This window comes from Canis lupus, chromosome 13 (genome assembly GCF_011100685.1).
Source record: "Canis lupus familiaris isolate Mischka breed German Shepherd chromosome 13, alternate assembly UU_Cfam_GSD_1.0, whole genome shotgun sequence".
Classification (NCBI taxonomy): Eukaryota; Metazoa; Chordata; class Mammalia; order Carnivora; family Canidae; genus Canis; species Canis lupus.
This window is the reverse complement of record NC_049234.1, coordinates 10,088,455-10,114,776: the sequence shown is the minus strand read 5'-3', so window position 1 is coordinate 10,114,776 and position 26,322 is coordinate 10,088,455. Positions and strand designations below refer to the sequence as shown.

At 34.9% G+C, this 26,322-nt stretch overlaps 1 protein-coding gene across 4 annotated transcripts in view; it reads left to right on the top strand.

The window, feature by feature from the left end:
* Positions 1–26,322, top strand: part of NUDCD1 (NudC domain containing 1) — an 80,082-nt gene that overhangs the window by 10,608 nt on the left and 43,152 nt on the right. For 3 of the 4 annotated variants that reach the window (XM_038555345.1, XM_038555344.1, XM_038555346.1), the window contains exons 2-6: positions 1,918–2,072; positions 14,490–14,675; positions 17,739–17,919; positions 22,259–22,441; positions 25,789–25,993. In XM_038555345.1, coding sequence (XP_038411273.1) covers positions 1,918–2,072; positions 14,490–14,675; positions 17,739–17,919; positions 22,259–22,441; positions 25,789–25,993 — 910 coding nt within the window. Of the gene's footprint in view, positions 1–1,917; positions 2,073–13,940; positions 13,959–14,489; positions 14,676–17,738; positions 17,920–22,258; positions 22,442–25,788; positions 25,994–26,322 lie in introns of those variants that run through there. The other variant, XM_038555347.1, reaches the window with a different exon arrangement.

Sequence of the window (26,322 nt, the reverse complement as noted above, 5' to 3'; positions counted from 1 at the left end):
TTTTTAGTGAATTTCCTTTTATTAATATTTACACTGGATTTTACCTTGCTTTGCTTCAGTCTGTTTTACGTGTTGTAGTTACAAGTAATCTTTTATAAATTCAAATCTGAACTTTACTCTCCTGCTTAAAAAACTTAAATGAATTACATTGTTTATTGATAAAGATGAGGCCTTTCAGGATCCAACTCCTGCCCAGTTTTCTAGCTTTGTTTATCTGTAGCCTTTTCTTGTACAGATCTTCATGGTGCTTTGTATTTCAGACAGTTTGGCCTTCTTTTGGTTCTTCAAACACCAGTTTTTCCTCCTACTTTGCCTGCTTTTCGTTCTGTGTGTGTGTGTGTGTGTGTGTGTGTAGGTATATTTCTTCATAAGGTAACTCTGTTTTATGCTTTCTAGCTGGGCTCATATTTCTGAAACTTTTATCAATTCCCCCACTCCATAGATGAGTACCCAGTGCTGTTTCATTACATGGTACCCAGTAATTTTTCTTTCCAACCTTTATTACAGTTTCATTATATATTATGTGATTATATTTGACTAATGTCCATTTTCTCACTGCATCATGAGTACCAAGAGGGTAGAGTCTGTGCTCTTTGCTCAGTATATCATTGGTGCCTATTGAAATATTGCTGAATAAATCACTGAATGAATATAAAACAGGTAATAGAAGTTGGAACAGAGGAACATTATGGAAAAAAATACTTGAAATTAGAATATAGTAGGTTGAGGGTTTTTAAAATTTCTTTTATTTACAGTAAATTGAGTTTTATATTAAGGTAAGGTGTTAGCCCAGCATAATTTACTTATGCTTTTCCTGTCAGAGAGGAAATAAATTCTAAGCTATGGACAACCCTGAACTATAAGGTTCCTATCTGGATGTGTGGGGAAGAAAGAATGGGAAGCAGAGATCATTTAATAGATTAAATAGATCATTTAATAGACATTTAATAGGTTAAATTTATGAAAGTAGCTAAGAGAGTAGATCTTTTTTTTTTATTTTATTTTTTTAAGATTTTATTTCTTTATTCTGAGGAACACAGGTAGAGACAGAGGCAGAGGGACCCTGGGATCACACCCTTAGCTAAAGGCAGATGCTCAACCACTGAGCCACCTAGGCGTCTCGACAGTAGCTCTTAAAAGTTCTTATCATAAGAAAAAAATAACTATGAGGTGATGTGTTCATTAACTTACTATGGTAATCATTTCACAGTATGTTCATATATCAAGTCATTATCTTGTACACCTTAAACTTGTACAATGTTATATGCCAATTATATCACAATAAAGGCGGATAAAAGTAAAATAAAATTATGGAAATTGCTAATATCCTAGTGGAAAACACTGTTCTTTAACTAGGAAACCTTGTTTCTATTCCAGGTAGAATATTTTGTTCTGTACCCTTGGGAAAGATGTGATAAGACATTGGAGAAATCACCATTTGTGCTTACAGTTATTTCCATAATTGTGTAATGAAATAATAAAAACATTCTCTTTATTTCTTAATGTGTTGTAAAAAAAATGAATGAGCTATAATAGAGGTAAAAGCATCTTAAAAACTATAAAAATTCTCTATAAAATACTTAATATTTACCCAAAAGACAGGATATCTTCAATTTTAGAGTTTCCCTGTTCTTTTTATTCGTAATTACAAGGAAGAAGTACCTAAAAGAAAAGAAGATAATGGCATGAAAATCCCTGTCTTTAATGGCCATTGTCAGGGATCATTCAGTTTTATTCATCGTTTATCCTCTATACACAGTGCCTAGAAATTGTTTTAGAATGAATAATATGGTGACTATGTCTGGAAGGGCTTTGTGATTAGCATTATGTGATTTCTTCACCTTGTAAGCATTCTGTGGAAAGAAGTAATCTGAGACGAACTCTGTGATGTTTATTTTTATTTTTCTTATATTTCAGCTGTGGCAGAAGTAAAACTTCGAGATGATCAATATACACTGGAACACATGCATGCTTTTGGAATGTATAATTACCTACACTGTGATTCATGGTATCAAGACAGTGTCTACTACATTGATAACCTTGGAAGAGTTATGAATTTAACAGTGATGCTGGTAAGAAAAATATCTGTAATATTAGGATTTTCCAAAAGTTTGATTCTTAATTTTCATTCTTAATCTGATATCCAGAGAATTGAGGTACACAAATCTTTAATATATGGAATCCTTCCTATTATTAATCTATGTAAGGGTACATTCTGTTTAATTCAGTTTTAATTTTTCCCTTTGTTCCTGTTACATTTAAGTATTTCCCTCAACTCCCACCAATGAACAACTACCCAGTAATTTTTCTTTCCAACATTTATTACAGTTTCATTATATATTATGTGATTATTTGATTAATGTCCATTTCCTCACTGAATCATGAGTACCAAGAGGGTAGATTCTGTGCTCTTTGCCCATCATTATATCATCATTATATATATGGGTTTTATAGATCAATATTGATGTTAACTGTTCATGTCTGTTTTTTTCTAATGTGAAATATTACCCCTCACTATGACAGTGGATTTTTTCCTTTTAATTCTTTATATATATATATATATGTGTGTGTATATATATATATATATATATATATATATATATATATATGTGTGTGTGTTTTTAAGATTTTTTTTTTGGTTTATTCATGAGAGACACACAGAAAGGCAGAGACATAGGCAGAGGGAGAGACATACTCCCCACAGGGAGCCCAACGTGGGACTCAGGAGCCCAGGATCATGCCCTAAGCTGAAGGCAAATGCTCAACCACTGAGCCACAAAGGCGTCCCTCTTTTTATATTTTTAATTGTGTTATTTGTGGCACAAACATTTTGTCTGCTATGGATTTGTCCTTTTAGCATTATGAAATGCCCCTCTTTATCTCTGGGAATGATTTTCGTCTTGAAATCTTACATAAATATAGTTGTACTGGCTTTTTTTTTTATTAGTGATATTCATTTTTTTCTATCCTTTTTCTTTCAGTTTATCAGTGTTGTTTTTAATCTAACGTCTTAGACCACTCAGCTATCCTGACATGACAGTGTCGTTATTTTTAAAGTGTGTCTCTTGTAAACAGCATATAGTTGGGTCTTGTATGACAATCTGTCCTTTAATTGAAGGGTTTAGTACATTTATGTTTAATGTAATTACTGATATGGTTGGGTTTATGTTACCATTTTGCTTTCTTTTCAGTTTGTCCCATGTTCTTTGTGTCTTTCTCTGTTCCTACCTATTTTTGTATTAAGCAAATTTTCTTAAAGTTCCATTTAATTTTCTCTTTTGGCTTTTATCTAAACCTGTTTGTATTGTTATTTTTTAATGATTAATGTACAGTTTATAGTATTTATTCTTAACTTATAGTTTGCCTCTAATTAATATTATTTTACTATAAAAACTTTATAATAACATATATTCTTTTACTTCTCTTATACTCTTCAAGCTATTTTTGTCCTATATTTTACTTCATATGTTGTAAACTCCACAACAGATTGCTAGTGTATTTGCTTTAAACGGTCAGTAGTATAATAATAGCTTCCTAACTATTCCCTGCTCCTTCTAGTATGGTTCTGGATTGCATCTACAGAATCATCTGATTTTTTTTTTTTTTTTTAAGATTCCACATACTAAGTGAGATCATACCATATTTTTCTTTCTCTGACTCATTTCATGTTAGCACAGTGCCCTCAAGGTGTATCCATGTTGTTGCAAATGGCAGGATTTGGCAGCCTGGGTGGCTCAGCGGTTTAGCACCGCCTTCAGTCCAGGGCGTGATCCTGGAAACCCTGGATCGAGTCCCATGTCAGGCTCCCTGCATGGAGCCTGCTTCTCCCTCTGCCTGTGTCTCTGCATCTCTCTCTCTCTCTCTCTCTCTCATGAATAAATAAAACCTGTAAAAAACAAAACAAAAAAAATTGCAGGATTTCATTCCTTTTTATGGCTAAATGAAATACTGCATTGTGTATATAACACGTTTTCTTTATCCCTTCATCTATTGATGGAGACTTAGGTGTTTTTTTGTTTGTTTTTTTGTAAATATTTTGGCTATTGTAAATAATGCTGCAGTTAACATAGGGGTACATATATCTTTTCAAGTTAGTGTTTTTATTTTCTTCAGATAAATAGCCAGAAGAGGAATCACTGGGTCATATAGTAATTGTATTTTAAATTTCTTGAGGAACCTCTATACTGTTTTCCACAGTGGCTTCACCAGTTTATGTTCCTACCTACAGTGCACGAGGATTTCCTTTTCTCTACATCCTCTCCAACACTTCTTACTTCTTGTCTTTTTGATAATAGACGTTCTGTCAGGTGTGAGGTGATAATCTCATTGTGATTTTGATTTGCATTTTCCTGGAGTAGTGATATTGAGCATCTTTTCATGTACCTGTCGGCCATCTATGTTATCCTCTTTGAAAAAAATGTCTGTTCAGTTCCTCTGCCCATTTTTTAATCAGGTAATTTGTGGGGGTCTTTGGTGCAGTTGCTAATTGTATAAGTTCTTTTTATATTTTGGATGTCTTATTAGGTATATGATTTGCAAATATTTTCTCTCATTTCCTAGGTTGACTTTTCATTTTGTTGATCATTTCTTCTGCTCTGCAGAAGCTTTTTTAGTTTGATGTAGTTCTATTTGTTTATTTTTGTTTTTATTGCCTTTTCTTTTGTATCAGATTCAAAAAATTATCGTTAAGACCAACGTCAAGGAGTTTACCACCTATATTTTCTTTTGGGAGTTTTATGGCTTCAGGTCTTACATTTAAGTCTGTAACCTATTTTGAGTTTATTTTTGTGTATGGTATAAGATAGTGGTCCAGTTTCATTCTTTTGCATGTGGCTGTCTGGTTTTCCCAGCACTAGTTTGTTTTGTTTTGTTTTATTGAAGTTTGATTTGCCAATATATTCCCAGCACCATTTATTGAAGAGACTGTCCTTTCCCTATTGTATATTCTTGGCTCCTTTGTTGTACATTAATTGATCATATATGTGTGATTTTATTTCTGGATTCTATTCTGTTCCATTGGTATTGAATTCCATACTGTTTTGATAAACATAGTTTGGTAAAGTAGTTTGAAATCAGGGAACATGATGCCTCCAGCTTTCTTCTTCTTTCTCAAGATTGCTTTAGCTTTTTGGTTTTGTTTGACTTTTGTTTTTAAAGCAAAAATAAATAAACTTTATATATTTATTTATGAGACATGCTGAGACATAGGCAGAAGGAGAAGCAGGCTCCCTGTAGGGAGCCTGATGCGGAACTTGATCTCGGGGCCTGGAGATCACAACCTGAGCCAAAGGCAGACGCCCAACCACTGAGCCACCCAGGTGTCCTTGCTTTAGCTTTTTGGAGTCTTTTGTGGTTCTGTGCAAATTCAAGGATTGTTGTATTTTTCTGAAAAATGCCATTGGAATTTTGATAGGGATTGCATTGAATCTGAGGATTGCTTTGGGTAATATGAACATTTTAATAATATTGGTCCTTCCAATCCATGAGAATGAAATATCTTCCCATTTATTTGTGTTTTCTTGTAATTTTTTTAAGATTATTTAATTATCTATTCATGAGAGACACAGAGAGGTAGAGACCTAGGCAGAGGGAAAAGCAGGCTCTCCCCATGGGCATCCTGATGTGAGACTCCATCCCAGAATGCCAGGATCATACCCTGAGCCACCGCAGGCATCCCTTGTAATTCTTTTTATTAGTTTCCTATATGTCCTTCCAGAGGTGGTTTGTTTTTTCTGTGTGTCTGGTTTTTTTTTTTTTTTTTTTTTTTTGGAAGTGTAAGCCCAAAGTGTGTGTGTATATACATATATTTTAAAGATTTTATTTATTTATTTGAAGGAGAGCATGCACATGTGAGCACAAGCAGGGGAGGAGCAGAGAGAGAGAGAATCTCAAGCAGATTCAACACTGAGTGCAGAGGCAGACATGGGGCTCAATCTCACGACCCTGAGACCATGACCTGAGCTGTAACCAAGAGTTGGATGCCTACACACTGAGCCACCCAGGCACCCTGTGATGTATATTTTAAAAATACAAACTCTTCATCTTGGTATATGCAGTTTATGGTGCCCTTATCTCCAATCTTTGTTTTACCATTTTGTACCCCATACCCCAGCAATACCAAAGTCTTACAGTTCCCAAGAGATGCCCTGTATCCTGTTACCCTCAGCCAGTTTCCCATGTGATTAACTCTACTTGGTACGTTCTTTCTTAGTTCTGTGTCAGGTTGCCTCCCAATGTTTACTTAAGTCTCAGCAAAGCATCTCATCTAGTAAGCTTTCCTTGACATCCTCCCTTTGTTCCTCCTGGAATATTCAAACCATTGGCTCTCAGATCTGTGTGGACTTTGAATTCCTTCTAGGCCAGGGGCTGGTAGACCTTTTCTGCATAGGGCCAGATAATTAATATTTTAGTGTTTGTAGGCTAGACAGTCTTATGTCACAACTGCTCAGTTTTACTTTAGTAGTGTGAAAACAGCATTAGACAATATGTAAATGAATGAGTGTGACGGCATTCCAGTAAAACTTTATAAAAATAACATTACTTGGATTTAGCTTATTGACTGTAGTTTGCCAACCCTTGATCTAGGCCCTGGGTTTTTCTTATATTTCTATAATCCTGCTGCCCAGCAGGAGGCTCGGTCAGCATAATTGTTGAAATAATAACACCTGTTTGAAGTTTGTTCTTATCCTTTGGAATTGACTTTGCATTCATTCACTGATTCATTTATTTGAGAAAGAGTGAGCAGGATGCCTGGGTGGCTCAGTGGTTGAGCGTCTGCCTTCAGCTCAGGTCGTGATCCTGAGGTCCCGGGATCGAGTCCCACATCGGGCTCCCTGCATGGAGCCTGCTTCTCCCTCTGCCTGTGTCTCTGCCTCTCTCTCTGTGTCTCTCATAATAAATAAAATATTAAAAAAAAAAGAGAGAGAGAGAGAAAGAGTGAGCGTGCATGCGCATGGGAGGGGGGCAGAGGAAGAGTGAGACTCTTCAAGCCAACTTCCTGCTGAGCACAGAGCCCTACCTAGAGCTTGATCCCAGAACCCTGAGATCATGCTCTGAGCAGAAATTAAGAGCTAGCCGCTTAACCAACTGAGCTACCCAGGTGCCCTGGCTTTGCATTCTTTGTAGGATCTTCCTTGTATTTCTTGTTCAGGTTCAGGCATGAGTCTTTGGTTTGTTGAGATTATTTACTGAATGATAAATATTTATTTTTCTTCCACAAACATTTATTGAATGCCATTATGTGCTTAGTAGCCACATAAACAAATAAACACATGATAACATGTAACAGTGGAAGTAGGGATAAGATTCAGACATAGTGTGGAGGAGGAAATGATAAATGTTGAAAGATGAAGTGTTCAGAGAACTTTCAGAGAACATGTTACCGGAGTAGAATTTTGAAGGATCAACTAGTTGCTATGCAGATTGATGCAGTTGTGCTGCACATCACTTAGGAGGTGTATTCAGCAAACTTCCACAGGCATGTGTGTGCATTACAGGTACTCTAGATTGATTTGCTGAAACACAGAGTATGTATGGAAAGACCAGTAGTATGTAGTCTATGGTTGGTGAGGATGATGGCAAGGTGGGCAGAGGCCAGGTTTTGAAGGGCAGAGGAACAGTAATATTATTCTGTGTAAAGCAAAGAGAGATGTTTTTTTTTTTTTTTAAGATTTATTTATTTATTTATGATAGACAGAGAGAGAGAGAGAGAGAGAGAGAGGGACAGGCAGAGACACAGGAGGAGGGAGAAGCAGGCTCCATGCCGGGAGCCCAACGCGGGACTCGATCCCGGGACTCCAGGATCGCACCCTGGGCCAAAGGCAGGCGCTAAACAGCTGAGCCACCCAGGGATCCCCGCAAAGAGAAATGTTAAAAAGAAAGATTGATTCTTTTATTTTAGTGCAGTGCTTGGCTTGGGAGAGGGGTGTGGATAGGGTCACAGTTTTGGGCCAGAAGGTTGGTTTTATCAGTTCACTTGTTGGTAATCATGATTTGGTATATTAATACCAATTTAAATCACAAGATTGATTGGAAATGTGGAATGAAAGTGTAATGATAGCATTTGAAATACTATAATCAGTATGGACTGAATATAGTTTTCTTCTCCCATTGGAAAGTTTTCACAGGAAATCAAATACTGTAATTTTATTAAGATAGCTTATTTGAATGGAATCAGGGTAAAGATTAATGTTTTTGATCCCTATTTCTGACCTATACTCAGGCTTTTATGGACATCTTAGAATAACTAGTTATAGTTCCTTATTTAGTTTAGTCTTTCTTTACCTTTGGGCTCATTAAGGATGCAGTATACACGTACACTCCTATCTACTTGGATAGTGTGTACCTATGAGTCAAATGACCTTTATGCATACATGTGCAGTGTATTCTCTATACATGATTATACATGTCCATATGCTATATATGCATAATTTGCATTTTATTGTGTCTTTTAAATTTAAGGGCTTATGTTTTTTAGATTCTGTTATGTTTTGCTTGTTAGGAAGACAAATCTAAAATCTGGAAATTCTCTAAGAATATTGACTTAGAGAGCCTAACTTAGTCACATAGTCTAATTCATACTATTCATTCAACCTTCAAAATATGTACTGAATACCTAACTATATGTTACACATTGTCATAGGCACTGGGAATACTGCAGCATACAAAATAAAGTCTCTTCTAGCTTATTAATTCACAACAGAATATGAATGACAATTGACCCTTGAACAATACTGGGAATCTGAGTGCTAAGCCCCTCCCCCCATGGCACAGTAGAAAATTTGCAGTAGAAAAGTACAACTTAATAGCTTACTGTTGACCAGAGCCTTACTGATAGCATAAAGTTGATTAACACATATTTTATATGTTATGTGTATCGTATATTTGTATTTATTTTCACAAATTAATATTGTTTTTTAATTTTGTTTTTGGTGATATCTGTCAGATTTTCATTAAAGTTTTGCATGCTTTAAGGAAAGGAATTAGCTTTCTGGAACTGGAACAGTTTAAGACTGGGATGATTTGTTTCTTGTATGTTAAATAAAGATGCTCTTTGGACCTATTTTATATCCTTTTGTTCTTTTCAGTTGCAGTCTTCTAGTTACCTGTCCAATTTATTTTATTTGTAATTGTTTTAGTCAAACTCTGTTTTTTTGGTAATTTTATAATTATTTTTTTGCTAAGAAAAATTGTTAATTTCTTAGGCTTTTACATTTATTCCTGTAAATTTGCCTGAGATTATCTTCTCTCTCTTTTTCCTCAATATTTTTTCCTTAATCAAACTTTAGAAGGGTATTTTTATTATTTTATTTTTAAAGAACCACATCTGAGGTATTTTAGTTTGTTTTCTGCTTAATTTAGCTTTTGTTGGGGATCCCTGGGTGGCTCAGCAGTTTAGCACCTGCCTTTGGCCCAGGGCCCAATCCTGGAGTCCCGGGATCAAGTCCCACGTCGGGCTCCCGGCATGGAGCCTGCTTCTCCTTCCTCCTGTGTCTCTGCCTTTGTGTGTGTGTGTGTGTGTGTGTGTGTGTGTGTGTGTGTGTGTGTCTATCATAAATAAATAAATAAATAAATAAATAAATAAATAAATAAATAAATAAATTTAGCTTTTGTCTTTGTTTTTCAAACTGTATTAGTCATCAAAATCACTTGAAGTAAATGATAAAAACAAAAGCTAATTTCAGGCTATAGTTCTTAAAGATTCAGATTCAGTATGTCAGGTTGGTCATGGTCAGGGAATCTGTATTTTTATTAAGGACCTCAGATGATTTTGCTTGTGGTCTAATGACCAAGTTTTGAGAAACTCTGTATTTGTGGTGTAGAAAAATACCACACTTATTTCTTAATATTTTTCTAATTAGCAAAAAGGAAACTGGCTTGTATTTTGAACTTCTGTGTTGGGGGCAGGTGGAGAGAGTTGGCCATTGGTTACACATTGGCTTTTTTCTTAAGCACAGAAGTTGTTCTAATACCCATTTTATTGTCTTATTTTTTTCTTTCTTTCTCTTTCTTTCTTTCTTTCTTTCTTTCTTTCTTTCTTTCTTTCTTTCTTTCTTTCTTTCTTTCTTTCTTTCTTTCTTTCTTTCTTTCTCTTTTCTTCGTTGAGTCAAAGGCACACATGCACAAGTCTCAGGTTCTTTTGCTGTGGCTGGTTTACAGATACCTCACCTTGTTAAATCTGTGCTAACCACTATTATGGTCAGAGAGAAAGTTATTTGGGACCAAGGAAGGAAATCACATTGTCTGACCTTGAGATTTTGTCAGAAGCCAGCAGATGGCAGCAGTTCAACACACAAGGTTTATAGAGAGGCCTTACAAGTTAGTTTATAATCCTCAATTTAAAAAAAAAAAAAAAAAAAAATTAATCCTCAATTTTAGAGAAATGTCAGTTGGGTCCAGGAAGTGCTTTTAGGAACTAGAAAAAGCCTTAGGAAAGCAAAAGAAAAACGTTATATTTTTAAAATATAATTATTATGTTGTCATTTTATTAGAGTATTATGGTTTCTTTTAAAGTAATGTTTCTTAATATTTAGGGAATTAACTCTGTTATAACTTATGTTTCCATTTACCCTGAAAAACTGGTTTCTCCTAAAGTAGTATGTTGTCTCATAGTGCCTCTTTAAATTGCACTTAAAGATCAGGAGAGAGTTACTGGATTCCATTTTAAGCCCTTTGTGAAGCTGTGTCTTGAAGTGAGTGACACACTATAACTGTTAGTCGACCTCAGTTGCAGGCCAGTATCTCCATACTAGCATTTCTAGACCTGAATCTCACCTTATTTTCTTTTTTTTTTTTTAATTTTTATTTATTTATGATAGTCACAGAGAGGGAGAGAGAGAGAGAGAGAGAGAGAGAGAGCGAGGCAGACACACAGGCAGAGGGAGAAGCAGGCTCCATGCACCAGGAGCCCGATGTGAGATTCGATCCCGGGTCTCCAGGATCGCGCCCTGGGCCAAAGGCAGGCGCCAAACCGCTGCGCCACCCAGGGATCCCAAAAGGACAAAATTTTAAATGTCAACATGTAATAATACTAGTAAATGGCATCCTTACCTATTTTTTCTTGACTATTTTCTTTAAACTTGAGTAGTGAGTAGTGCTTTTTATAAACATATGTAGTAGAAAAATGCCTTGTCAGTTCAAACCTTGTCTTATAACTGTGATAAGAGGTCTTCAAACTCTGGTTTAGAGATATTTTTCATAAATACAGTTCATATATTATTTACTGTGTCGTTTGATATATTGACATTTTAATTTTTTATTACATTTTGTTGACCCAGGAATTTAATTAAAAAATTCTAGGGATCCCTGGGTGGCGCAGCGGTTTGGCGCCTGCCTTTGGCCCAGGGCGCAATCCTGGAGACCCGGGATCGAGTCCCACATCAGGCTTCCAGTGCATGGAGCCTGCTTCTCCCTCTGCCTATGTCTCTGCCTCTCTCTCTTTCTCTCTCTGTGACTATCATAAATAAATAAAAATTAAAAAAAAAATTCTAGATAAGGTGTTAGTCTGAAGAAAAACTGAATATTCAGGTAGTTGCATTCAGAGTATTGTTGTTGTGGGGGTGTTTTTGCAGGCAGAGGGGAGTATTCTAGAAATTGCAATGAGATCTGGGGTATCATTTGTTTAGAAAAACTTGGGTAGTGTTTTCTTCTCAAGAAAATGTGGAGTATAGGAGAGACCATCAACTTTTGGAGTGGGGTCAGTCAGGATTTGAATCTTAGCCCTCCCATTTTCTTAGCAGTGGAGTTCTGGGCAAATGATTTAATCTTTTTGACAGAGTTCTTTATCCCTCAAAGTGTACATAATGATTTCAACTTCATAGGAGTTTGTAATAGTTAAGTGAGATGGGAAAAAAGTCAAAGCACTTATTTAATAGGATACTTGTACATTGTAGTTATTCAGTAAATGTACCATTCATCATTGAAATTTTAATTGTTCTGTAATTCAGCCCTGAAATGTTACTCCAGAATTATTTTCAACAGCTTTGAACATAGCTACATTCACCTTTTTTTTTTTTTTTTTTTGGTCTGGAAGAAAATGATTAGGTGGGACAAAGACACAGATCCAGTATCATAAAGCATTATTATGAGGACACTTTGTAAAACTTTCAGTGGAGGTTATTCAGAAATAATCTAATACTCTTAATTTAAAATTTACAGAAGAAAATATTTTACTGCATACAGTCCATTTAAAATTAAATGTACCCTCTGAGAATTCGATTTCAAAAATTAGGAACATCCAGATTGCTTTCACTTAAAACTATCATTTAACTTACGTAAGAGACACTGGTGTGTTTTGTGTTTTAATTTAATTTTTAGCTTTACATTTATATACATGAATATCTTAATCATCCTATTGATCCTATTGATATCGAAATCCTTCCAGCAATCTCAGTTATGTGTAACCTTGTATTTAAAAGAAAATAGCTTAAAACACCTTAGTAATTGTATATGAAATGAAGAATAGTGATTCAACAAATTAAGCCCTGCATTTGTCCTAGCAGTGTTCACTAGATTAGTTGTAGTAAAGGGCATATAGTGGTAGAGACCACTAGAATTCTTTACTTTAAAATAGTTGTTTTGAGGAAGAAGTCTCATTTTATTTTATCCTATTAATATTTTTTAAATTATGTATATTACACCTAAGTTGCTCAGTTAAAAAAAAAAGTCAAACAATGTATTTGAAGCAAAAATGGAAAGTTTCCTCTTAACCTTCAGTCTCCCCTACTGCCCATTTGAATATTTTGGATAGTCATGTATTTCTTGTTGAGTTGCTAAGACTCCTTATATGCTGTAGATGCTAGTCTTGTGTTATTTTTGTGGCAAATATTTTTCTCCCTGTGTCCTACATGTTTTTTATTTTTTACAGGAAGACTTTCTTCACCCTGAGTTAAATGTGATTAATCTTCTAACAAAGTTATCTTACTTTTTCTTTAAAACATTTAGATTATTAATCTGTCTGGAATGTGGAATACTTTTGTGTATGCTGTAAGGGAAAGAACAATTTTTTTCCAGATCTCTGGTATCCCAATAGCATTTTTTGACTGCTTCATTTATTTCTCAGTAATTGGAAACGCCACATTATGTTCTAAATGCCTACATAGGCATCAGCCTTCAATAGAATATCTCTTAATTGATCTCCATTTAACTGAACACTGAAGTAACTGATAATCTCTATTCCCTTTATATAATATACTGACAGGATACCACAGTAAACTTAATGTTTACTGCTTGTAGGTTACTTGGTACTGTGTTGATAACAATTCTATTTCTGCTAGTTGAGTTTTACATTACTAATACTCATATTTGGTCATTCTAAAAACTTTATTTTAGCTGTGCTTGTCATTGTATTTTCATTATTTAATCAGTATTAAGTAAATCAGTAAAAAAATGAATACAAAAAGAAGGAAAGGTGCCATTTCAAAGAAAACTAAACTGAATGCTTTAGAAAGAGACAGTGAATCACTAAAAAATGTGTGTAAGGACATTTTGTATAGTTTACTTAAATTTTGTTAATATATGCATTTATCTAAGTAATTCTAGGAACAGGGAATGATATACATGAATCAAGATTTATTTTTGGCCTGTAGGAAAATCTGTTAACTGAAAACTAAAGCTGTAAGAACAACAACAAATTATTCAATTGAGTACATTTTGATACATGTTTATTTCCTGAAATGTCAACCTTTTTATATATATATTTTTTTTTTTTGTAAAATATTTTAATGATGCAGTCCATCTTACAGCTTTAAAATGTAAGGATATAGATAAAATAAAAATGTGCTAACAGAAACATAAGTTGCTAAGAGTCTAAGTGTGGTGTTCTCATACTGCCAGGCTGGTGTCCATGGAGGCAGGCATTTAGAACATGATGTAATATTTCCAATTAGTTGAAAATTCTGATCATTAACTCTAAACTTAAGAATGGAGAACAGATTATTCTAGTGTATTAGTTATCTATGGTGTGTAATATATTACTTCAACACCTAGTGACTTCAAACAATAAATATTTGTCATCTCACAGTTTCTGAGGGTCAGAAATCAGAGTGGCTTAATGGGGTGGTTTCTGTGTCAAGGTTTCTCATGAGGTTGTAGCCAAAATGTCAGCCCAGAGAGCAATGATCTGAGGGGTCCACTAGGGCCTTCAAATAGCTCACAGGGTGCTGGTTGTTGTCAGGAGCCCTTATGTCCTTCCCATGTGGGTCTACCATGTGCAGTACGAGAGAGAGCAAGATAGAAGATGTAATGAAAACTATGACCAAATTTCCGAAGTCACATACTGTCATATGTGACATACATGTATGTGTGTCACACACGCATGGTATCTGTCATATTTTATTAGTTAGAAGTGGGTAGTACAACTCATACTCGGAGGGGAATTAGGCACCTTCTCTTGAATAAGATAGTAACCACTACACTGCAGATATATATTCTGTGTGCATATGGATCAAGAAGAGGAAAGGATTCATTTATAATATCTGGCTTCTTTTTAGGACACTGCTTTAGGAAAGCCACGAGAGGTGTTTCGACTTCCCACAGATTTGACAGCATGCGACAATCGCCTTTGTGCATCAATCCATTTTACGTCTTCAACCTGGGTTACCTTGTCGGATGGAACTGGACGACTGTATCTCATTGGTACAGGTGAACGTGGAAATAGTGCTTCTGAAAAATGGGAGGTGCGGTTTTGTTTTCTGTTTTTTAGACTTAAGCAAATTCTAGAAAGTATATATAAGGTAGACCTTAGTGATTTTGAAGTAACACTTTTTGGGCATGGTTTATGTTTGACATCTTTGTTTTTATAACATATAATGTTTTAGGAGTTTTTAATTAAATTATAAAATGTATACCTTTTACAAAACTGATACATTAACCATTTCTGGTTTGACCTGAGGTCATTGCAATTATCAAGAATTGCATTCATTTGTTCAGTAAATGTTTATTGAGTAAAGCAGTACACTAAATACTGACATTGCCTCCTTCTTGATGAAGAGTTAGCCAAGAATTACATTGGGATATCTTCTCTACTCATGTTATATCTGCTAGTATCTTTATGGGCCTAGCATGCTTCTGAGGTACAACTCTTCTGGCTGTCTGGTAAGTTGCCATTGGTCAAATAATGAGTTTATCAAAGTATTTCTTACTTAGAGGAATACACTATAACATAAATATAGTAATATACCAATCTCTAAGATGCTGTTTTTATTTCAGCTTTCTTAAAACAATGTAACATTTGTAAATCTGAGGGGCAGACTAGGATTTTAATAATAATAAATAAGGAATTAATTTCTTGAGAGCCATAGTTTCTGAAGGTCAGAATGACACTGAGTTACACTAGTAAGTATATTGTGATACTGCTAATAGCTGAATCTCAGCACGTGGCCTATTAGTTCTGGGAAAAGAAATATGAACTTAATATATTTACATCTTACAAAATGGCTTTATCAGACCAACAAATGCCTACAAAGATCAGGCTTTAATTATTTGAGAAGAACCAAGAAGGCCTTAGAACCAAATGGTTTATCTTTTTATTAAGTTATATTAAGTGGTATACTACAAATTGTAGTAATTTAAAAAAACTAAACAAAAACCACAATAAATAACCAGAACAACAATAGCGTGTTTGAAGGGAGCCTTTGCAGGCCTTTGTGGTCACAGATTCTAATATTCATTGGACTTTGTGACATTTTTCTGCTATGGTCTTCGGTAATAACTTTTTTTTTTCCCTTTTCTTTTCCTTTTTTTTTTTTTTTTAACTGAGGCAATGTGATATATAGCATGAATACCTGAAACAGTTGGAATGAGTTCGGAGGGTGATGGGCAGGAAATATATGAATGAGAATTTATGTATGATCAAGCTATGGAATCTGTTGGTTATGAGCAAGAAGAGACACACTGACCCAGCTCACCTTCAGCTTAAAAATAACACCACATACTCTGCATCAAAGAAATTCATATGGATCTATAATTCATTTGGTTTCTGCTATGTATATCACCTTGGTACATATTAGGCCTTTAGTATATTTTTTAAATCAAAAATTTTAAATCTGCTTCGTGTCCTTTTCAGTATACACTGCTGTAATGAAATAAGCACCCTCTGAGATGTTTACAGTTAATAATAATTTTGACTGGGGATTGGGGAGAGGGGGAGTGGGACAGGGATGGGACTTGGGCATTAACTGAAGTGAGAGGGATACTGTGGAATACTGGTCACTTTAAGAGAAACACCTTAGGAGAGTTTTAGGACTTCGGGGAAGTTGGTGAAACAGAGAGGAAGCTAATGGTGGGAGCAGTTGGGGGTGCAGTAGGGCATAAGGGGGCCTCATAAGGGCCATGATGACTGCAGTGTAGAAAAAGAAAGGAAGGGAGACAGCAAGACTACCTGCTTTTTGCCGGTGTGTTGCCTCTAAAATGATGGGGGTGCTCTTACCAGCAATATCATATTTGAGTTGCTGGGCTTGTTCAGGAGACTGGAAACTTCAGTCTAACAATATATAAGAGTTTATACATCTACTCCCTGGTGTCATTCCAGTCCCTTTCACTCACATGAGAGAAAAAAGGGGAGGAAGCAATGAACTAGCTACTTGTACCTGACAAAACTTACCATCCATCCTTCTTCCCTTTTAGTCTCCTGTTGTCCCCCAAACAAAAGCAAAAACTGAGTCAACCAACTAAAACCTGTCATCTCAGTTTTGAGTGTTTGAGATATTTTTTGCTGTTCTTGCTATTTTCTGTTTGTGGAAGACTAGAATGGATTTGAAAGGTCTACTGTTTGAATAATTCTGGTGCTCAAACACGTAGGGAAATTGACATTAAGGCACATGTTTGTAAGGCTTTCAAGTAGGAGCAGATAAGATGGGATTTCCAGATAAAGGATATTTTGTTTTTTTAAGCTAACTTTTATCATTTGGATATTTTCTTCAACCACTTGTTTTTTCATTTATTCAAAAATCTTACTTAGCAAACAGTCTTAAATGTGTCTTTATTATTTACTCTTAAATAAGTATAATGGTCTTTTAGCTTATGTATTTGTATATAAAAAAGAATGTAAGATTTTGGGTCTCTCTATGGTGCTTATTAGATTTACTTTGTAAAAAGACATTTCAGTATTATATTTAAATAGAATTTGTTGAATTAAAACTTTTAAATGTAAAGGGACCCTTTATTTTTTAGAAATAAGGAAGTTTTAATGATTAGTTCTCCAGTTCCTTTGACTCTCACCTTTGCAGACTTCCAGGAAACAAACAAGAACCAAACAAAACAATAGTAAAAACCCATACATACACACATGCATATACGTGTACAAACATGAACAATATTAAGAAACTAAGAGGAACTAAGCAGAAATAAATCATATATAAGATAGGAGAAAAGCTAAAGGAGTCAACATTGACCTGTTCATGTCCTCTTTTAGAGCACTGTTTTACTTGATAATTCTTTTCTAGGTTGTTGCTTCTAGTTCTCTTTCTCCTTTTGATGCTGCTTGGATGCCCTTGTTTTCCTTGTTTTAAAGCCAAGAGTACTGATCATTTTTCTCTATTAAACAAATAGGCGTTTTTAAAAAGCTCTTTCTTCACAGAATGTTATTTGAACTTGCAAATTTATTTAAAGGCTTTTTTTCATTTTTCCATACCTTGTAGTAAATAGTATCCAAATTAGTTGTTGTATTGTCAGAATTCCATGCATTTCCTCTGTGCTACCTGCTTTTGTGTAATATATTTGTGTGTATAATCTTTTTTTAGATTATGTTTAATGAAGAGCTTGGGAATCCTTTTATCATAATTCACAGTATCTCACTGCTGAACACTGAAGAACATTCAGTAACTATCTTACTTCTTCGAATAGAGAAAGAGGAATTGGATATGAAAGGGAGTGGATTCTATGTTTCTTTGGAGTGGGTCACCATCAGTAAAAAAAATAAAGGTAAAATATAGCAACATTGTGAATCCACAGTGGTTGGCACCATTTAGTAGATTTTGAAATACAAAGCTGTTCCTGTATATAATGTTGGCTTTTTCTTGGGTGGTGTTGCTGTGATTCTAATACCTGACACCTAATAGAATGAATTCCTATAGATAATTTCTCCGCAGGTATGGGTTATAGAAAAAATAGTAATGTGCTTCCACAGTCACTTACGCCTTTCTGTATAAAAGGAGATATTCTCACATAATTCTAGAAAAGTTTTAAGGATATATTAAGGATATATATATATATATATATATATATTCTTAAATGTGTGTGTATATTACACAAGGATTTACATATATCGTTGAGTGTAAATTATAAATTACAGTGTAATATTGAAATATAAATTAAATATAAATACCTAGAGTGAAACAAATACCTTTACTTCCTTAAATCACAATTGTGCTTTCTTTCAAATCTAATTGAATCTTGCTGTTTGTTTCTACCTTCAGGAAAACTGCTAGTTTTTCTTAGAGTACTTCACTATGGAGAAAGTTTCAATCATCTATTCAGAACTGTCTGTCAGACTTCTAACTTGGACATTTGAAGTTATTTTTTTCTTTATTAATTAGGATTTCTTTCATGGTGTGACCTTACTCTTCACTATTGCTTATTAGTTCTTACTTCAGAACTAAGTGGATTTTTCCATAGAAGACTCTGCCCTTTTTCTCAGTTTTTATTAACTTACTCATTTAACTTATGAGTATTAAATTAGAGTTGACCCTTGAACAACATAGATTTGAGCTGTGCAGGTCCTCATATATGTATTTTGATAAATACAGGATAGTACTATAAATGTATCTTATGATTTCCTGAATAACACTTTTCTTTAGCTTATTTTAAGAGTACAGTATATAATACATGTATAAAATATGTGTTAATCAACTGTTTTTTGTTACTGTTTTTTGTTAGTAAAGCGTCCAATCACCAGTAGGCTAAAGTTAAGTTTTGGAGGGAGTCAAACACAGATTTTTGACTGCACAGGGGATTGATGCCCCTAACCTTTATGTTGTTCAAGAGTTAACTGTTAATTTATAATCTGATAAAGGCTATTAGTATTTGTGTTCTAAGAGGGTTTTTTTATTTTAAAATGAGCATGTGTATAGGTGTACAAATACTGTGTACTGTTGTTTTTTTTTAAGATTTTATTTATTTATTCATGAGAGACAGAGAGAGAGCGAGAGAGAGGCAAAGACACAGGCAGAGGGAGAAGTTGGCCCCATGCAAGAAGCCCGACATAGGACTCGATCTCGGGTCCCCAGGATCAGGCCCTGTGCTGAAGGTGGTGCTAAATCGCTGAGCCACCCGGGCTGCCCCTGTGTACTGTTTAATATAATTTGTTTTTTGTTTTTCCCAATGTTGTAGTTTCATATCTGGAGGAACACAGTAACTTAAAACTTTAAGTTTTAGAAAACATTTTTTGTATAGGGCTAGGTGGTAACCATACAATTTATTACCACAACTACTCAGTTATGCCATTGTGGTACAAAAGCAGCCATAAGTAATACATAAATAAATGAGTATAGCTATATTCCAATAATATTTTTTATGGATGTTTTTTATATAACTCTTACGTGTATTTAAACATTATTATTGATTATTTTTAAAAAATAAATTAAAAAATTTAAAATACAAAATTCATTCTTAGCCCAGAAATCATATAAAATAATGCATAAATGAAACTTTGCCTCCACTGGCCTTACTTCACCAATTCTCTGCTTTAGATAGTAGAAAGTTTAATTTTTTTTAATTAAGGTACCTAACTCAAAAACTTACAGAGAAGTCATCATGCATGTTTTTCTTCCTGTTCCCAGTTCTGTGACAGCTTTAGATCAGTTCACAGTAACTTATCAGAACATGGTGACATTTCTGCTCAAGCTCTACCACCTGCATTCCCTTTGCTTTGTGTCCTTGCCTCAACTGGACAGATATAATTAGACTCACTTTTCTTTTTTCTCCGAAGGTTGTAATTAGAAGAATATTAATTCTCCTTGTAGTTCACTTTTTCTCTCATTAATCTTCGTAGTGTCTCATTCCTTTCACCTCCTTAAGTATTATTAATGTAATTGTTACTCTTTTTCTTCTTTTTTAATAAACATAATGTTTTTCTAAATGTGTTGAGTGGAATATCTGATAAGTAACGTTTTGTAGTCAAATAAATTTGAAAGTGATGTATAATATCCCTATTACATTAAACATGTTAAAGGCTCTAAAAATTTTGAGTTAAAAAGACAATTTAAATTTTTTTTAAAGATTTTATTTATTTATTCATGACAGACACAAAGAGAGAGAGAGAGAGGCAGAAACACAGGCAGAGGGAGAAGCAGGCTCCACGCAGGAAGCCCGACATGGGACTCAATCCTGGGTCTCCAGGATCAGGCCCTGGGCTGAAGGAGGCACTAAACCGCTGAGCTACCTGGGCTGCCCAACAATTTAATTTTAATCAAGTATTTCCCAACTTAGTAATCGTGGTGTTCACTTGAAATTCACCTGTTATTTTCTCTTGCATGCATGTTGGGCAAAGCCACCCTATAAAAGTATGGAAGTCTGAGTCTTTGGCCTACTCTTTGCCTTGCATGTACAGTGCACAAACAAGTTTACTCTTAAATATGTATGAAATGAATGTGAATGTAGGTGAAGATTTAGAGGAAAAAATGACATATTTTAGAACATATTGTATCGTTTTGTATAACGTGACACTGAGTTACGATTTTTGACTACTTATTATGAAGTTTATAAAGTACAATCCACTTTAATTGAGTAACAGTGTAAGTAAAGGTATGGACTCAACTATACTGTTTTAGTACTTTTTAAAGCAAAAAAAAACCGCACCTGTTTTCAAGAATAAATTCAGTTATTTTACCAGAAACTTTCATGATACAGTTAATTTTGTATCTTTTTTTATATTTCATATCTTAAATTTTAATTTTTAAATTAAGTATCATTATTTATGCTTGATTACAGTTACCCTGTAGATCTGTCTCTGAGTGTGTATAAAAATCATTTCTAGGGATCCCTGGGTGGCGCAGTGGTTTGGCTCCTGCCTTTGGCGCAGGGCGCGATCCTGGAGATCCGGGATCGAATCCCACGTCGGGCTCCCAGTGCATGGACCCTGCTTCTCCCTCTGCCTATGTCTCTGCCTCTCTCTCTCTCTCTCTGTGACTATCATAAATAAATAAAAATTAAAAAAAAATTTTTTTAAATCATTTCTATCATAAACATTTCACTTAAGGAAACCGTCTTATCAATAGCTAGAATAAGCAGAAAAATAGTCCACACCATACCTTCCCTTTATCCTTAATGTGTGGCTCTTTTCAGAAGATGTCTATCATGTACCTTTTGGGAAAGTAGATAGGCTATAAGAAAAGAAAAGGTAGATCCATCAGAAGCTGATATTTCAGGTAAGTTAGTCACTTTCAATGTCTAGAGCACTGCTGTTCAGTGAAAATTTCTGTCGAGTAGACATGTTTTATATGTGTGCAAAGACTAGCCATGTGTGGCTGTTGAACATTGGAAATGTGGCTAATGTGACTGAGGAATTGAATTGTAAATGTTACTTAATTTTGATTAAATAGCTACGATGGTCCATAGCTACACATTGGAAAGCACAATCTAGAGCAAATTTCATGAGACCTTACTAGTATTTTTATTTATTTATTTATTTATTTATTTATTTATTTATTTATTTATTTCCTTACTAGTATTTTAAAGTGGAGGTATATTGGGGCATCTGGGTGGTTCAGTTGGTTAAGCATCTGCCTTTGGCTCAGGTCATGATCCCAGGGTCCTGAAATTGAGTGCTTCATCGGGCTCCTTGCTCAGTGAAGAGCCTGCTTCTCCCCATGCTTATTCTCTCTCTCTCTCTCTCTCTCTCAAATTTTAAAAATTAAAAAAAAGTAGGGACATATTTACAGAAAATGAGTTTATAACTTTTTATTCCTATGAAAAGACTCTTAATAGCATGCCTTTTAACAGTACACTTAAAATACTTAATTTTAATTAAAACTAATACACATATTTTCAGGATATTTTTATAATACAGTATTTTATTTATAACTTTTTGTTTTAAAATTGTTTTTGGGATACCTGGGTGGCTCAGTCAGTTAAGTGTCTGCCTTTGGCACAGGTCATGATCCCAGGGTCCTGGGATCAAGCCCCTCATTGGGCTCCTTGCTCAGTGGGGAGCCTGCTTCTCCCTATCCCTCTGCTTCTTGTTCCTCTGCAAGTGTGCTCTCTCTCTCTCTCTCTCTCTCTCTGTCAAATAAAATCTTTAAAAAAATACTTTGTTTTTTTACAGATAATAAAAAATACGAAATTATTAAGCGTGATATTCTCCGTGGGAAGTCAGTGCCACATTATGCTGCTATAGAGCCTGATGGGAAAGGTCTGATGATTGTCTCTTACAAGTCTTTCACGTTTGTTCATGGTGGTCAAAATCTTGAAGAAAATAAGAATGAGAACATGTCAGAGAAAATCAAAGGTAATTTTACTATTTACCTTTACGGAGTTCATGTGTTTATGTACACATACATTTATATCTGTTTTGTCTTCCTCGTTAGGTTGTGTGTTCTATGAGGACAAGACAGTTTAATTTTTCTTTATTTTCCTTTATATTTCTCAGAATTGTCTTTTGCAAAATGTGCTACCTAAATAGTATGAACTGTTTTAATTAATAATTTTGTAATTACCAAAAATGTTTTTTAAAAATCTGTACTTTAGCTTCCTGATTAGATGTTTAACAAATTCCTATTAAATGAATAAATGAATAAATGATGTCTCTTTATCGGTGTTCAAGAAGCTAGCATATTAGTATTAAATTAGTATTAAAGATATTATATACATCTTCTTAACTTTTAGTACTAAGCTGAAAAAAAGTTCTTGAGGGCAAAATCACTAAGTTTTCCCAATGTTAAATGAATAAATGGATGGAGGTAATGTTTTAGAAGGAAGACAATAATAAGATCTTTCAGGGATCCCTGGGTGGCGCAGCGGTTTGGCGCCTGCCTTTGGCCCAGGGCGCGATCCTGGAGACCCGGGATCAAATCCCATGTCGGGCTCCCGGTGCATGGAGCCTGCTTCTCCCTCTGCCTGTGTCTCTGCCTCTCTCTTTCTCTCTCTGTGTGTGTGACTATCATAAATAAAAATTTAAAAATAAATAAATAAATAAATATTTTAAAAATACTTTTCCCAGGTTTATAAATATATGCACCTTTGAATATCAGAGTTGTGCTTGATGGCTTTTTATTTAGGCTCTTAACAAATTGGTTTCCTTATGTGTAATATGTTTTTTGTTAGATTATCTCCAAGATCCTTTTCCAAATAAATTTGTCTTAATTTTAACATTAAACTCTTCTAGAACTTAGTCAAAATAGCTATTATATCTCTAGAACACATGCCCTTCAGAACTCTTGGTGAGCAATTGCAAAGGAATGAAAGAATGCCCTAATCTTAGGAACCATTCTGCCTAATGACCCAAACCATGTGGTTCCAAGACGGATCATAGGGTGGTAGGGACACATCTTTTTAAGTCACTACCTACTAGTGCAGGTGTGGTTTTTCTTGTTGACATCTCACATTATGTTTTGAATTCCTTCTGAATGCATCATTGTGTCATTTCTTCCTTTTTAGTATGAGTCTCAAATCCTCTGTATTTTTCTGTTTTTTTTTTTTTTTCTCCTAATAAACAGCCTTTACTTATAAAGGAAAATATTTTTTTAAAAAATTATGGATAGGGATCCCTGGGTGCTGCAGCAGTTTAGCGCCTGCCTTTGGCCCAGGGCGCGATCCTGGAGGCCCGGGATCGAATCCCACGTCGGGCTCCCGGTGCATGGAGCCTGCTTCTCCCTCTGCCTGTGTCTCTGCCTCTCTCTCGCTCTCTCTCTGTGACTATCATAAATAAATTTAAAAATTAAAAAAAAATTATGGATAAGTTGTTAATTATAGTATGCTTTCTTTTGAATAATCTGCCTTATTAACTTTTGTGGTAGACAGAAAATTGAGTAAAACACATTATTTGTCCTAAAGAGCTTATAGTTATCAGTCTTTTAAGCAATAGTTGAAACTTTTTCAGTGAGTTTATATTAAAAGAACTTTTTCTAAAGAATGAGAGAGGTGCTCCGAGAGCTTGCTTAGAGAATGTGGTGCAAGTTAGAAATTAATCCAAAGTAACAATTTTATAGTAAGAACTTTGCATTTTTATATTTTCTTCTATAATACCATGCTTCTTAAATTTTATCTAACATCAAATAGAAGTGACCCTTTAAGAAGATACATGATAGTTAATGCTAATCTTCATATCTAGTACTTAAAGTCTTTACATAAAAGTGCACAAAAATAATAACCCATAAAAAGAATAATCACATTTAGTGAGAGTTTATGATATATTTAATAACAGGATTGATATTAAATTTTATTTGCATTAACTCATTTAAACTTTAGTAGTTCTGTAAGGTATATAATATTTTGTTACCTTGTTTTACTGATAAGGAAAAAGAGGATCAGAGATAAAAGTTGCATGCCAAAATTAACAAATGGTTGAGCTGGGAGCATGGCTATCCGTGGAAGGCACAGGTTGTTGGCGTGTGATCCCATCCTTCTTACTGCCCCTGAACCTGAGCTCTTGTCGGGCAGACAGTGACCATCCAGGCCAGCCCCCCGCTGCTGGACCCCACACCTGCTGAGCTGGGCCTAGGGGTCTCGGGGCAGGGCTGTGGGGTCTGGGGACCATGCTGCGTGAGATGGCGGCGGTCCCAGCCCTCCCCCCAGCACCCTTTGTTCCCCGGGGCCTCACAGTGGGGGATGGGTCCACGACCTGCACTTCCTCTGCTTTCTCCCCACTTGTCCACCTAACCTGGCTTTGGACTGAGCATTTATTTAAGAATAAAATTGTGGTGGTGGTCCCCCCCCCAAAAAAAAAAAAAAAAAAGGGACCCTGAGTCAGACCTGTGACTAAATCAGCTCTGGAGTACTAATTCCTAACCACTATATTATATTTCTTTCTAATGAGGGGGTAGACAGAGTAATGTTTATGGATATCATTAAGCAAATGTTTAATTCTTTTTGTATTTAAGCCGTATTTTCTTATTTCATGGTTATGGTATGATGGGTTTAAAGGTGTTTCTTTAGTAGCCGGCTTTTTAGAAGACAAGCCAAGGAGATAGAGAAGGAGGTAAAGGGAGGATTCTTTTGTTGGAAACTTAGACAAAGTACATGGACAGCCCTTGAATTTCCTGTGAAATTGTTTTCATGCAACAAAGTTGTGGGTTAGAAGAGTCAATTCCTTTATAAATAAATATATCTTTCATTTTTGTATAGAGGTGTATTTCACCAAATAATAGTGGTCTTTTGTATCACAGAATTCCATCATTAGGGCATATCAAGGCAATGGGAAAGTTCATGACAGTGGTTTATGACATATTTGTCATTCTTTTGAACTAGGAATCTGCTGTGTGTGGTGTGTGTGTGTGTGTGTGTGTGTGTGGTGTGTAAAGACGAGCAAGAAATAGGAAAAGAAAGGGGAACTGGAAGGCAGGGGGAGAATGAATGGGGATAAAGGTTTATTATCATTAGTATTACTATGAATGTTTATGTTCTGGAGCATTTGGTAAGCCTGCAAGAGGAAATGTTAAGTGCAACTGTTAATACTCTTTGAAAGTTCCCCAAAGAGATATATGTGTGTTTATTTATTTATAATTACTATTTTTGTAAGATCACTAGAAATTATGCTAGGTTCTTTTAGATAGGTGTTCTTTTGTATGCTCTAGTCTCTAGTTTTGTGCATTCTCTTCTCCACTTTTTATTAATAATGTATTTTTCTTTTCCCAACAGAACCTCTGTATTACTGGCAACAGACTGAAGATGATTTGACAGTAACAATACGGCTTCCAGAAGGCAGTTCTAAGGAGGACATTCAAGTACAGTTTTTGCCTGATCACATTGACATTGTGCTGAAGGGTCAAAGGTTTCTGGAAGGAAATCTCTATTCATCTGTTGATCAAGAAAGCAGTACATGGATAATTAAAGAGAATAATAGGTATATACAGACAGTTGTATTTATATGTAAAATTTTGTTTTTTATTACTTTTTCTTCTTTTTTGTTTTAATCCTTTCCACAGTGGTTATACCAAAGCTAACTACTACAATAGGTCAGTCTGTATTGGTGATTCTTTTTCATGAGATAGATTAAAAATGGAATTAAAGTATCAAAAAGGATAATTAAGATTAAAGATGCTAGTGCAGTCATTGTATTCTGTGGCAGCTTTTCATTACCAGCTCTGAATAAAATAATAACAATAGTAACAGTAATAAATAGATAAAAATGTGGGGGTTTTTTTGTTTTTTTATGAGAGAGAGAGCATGTGC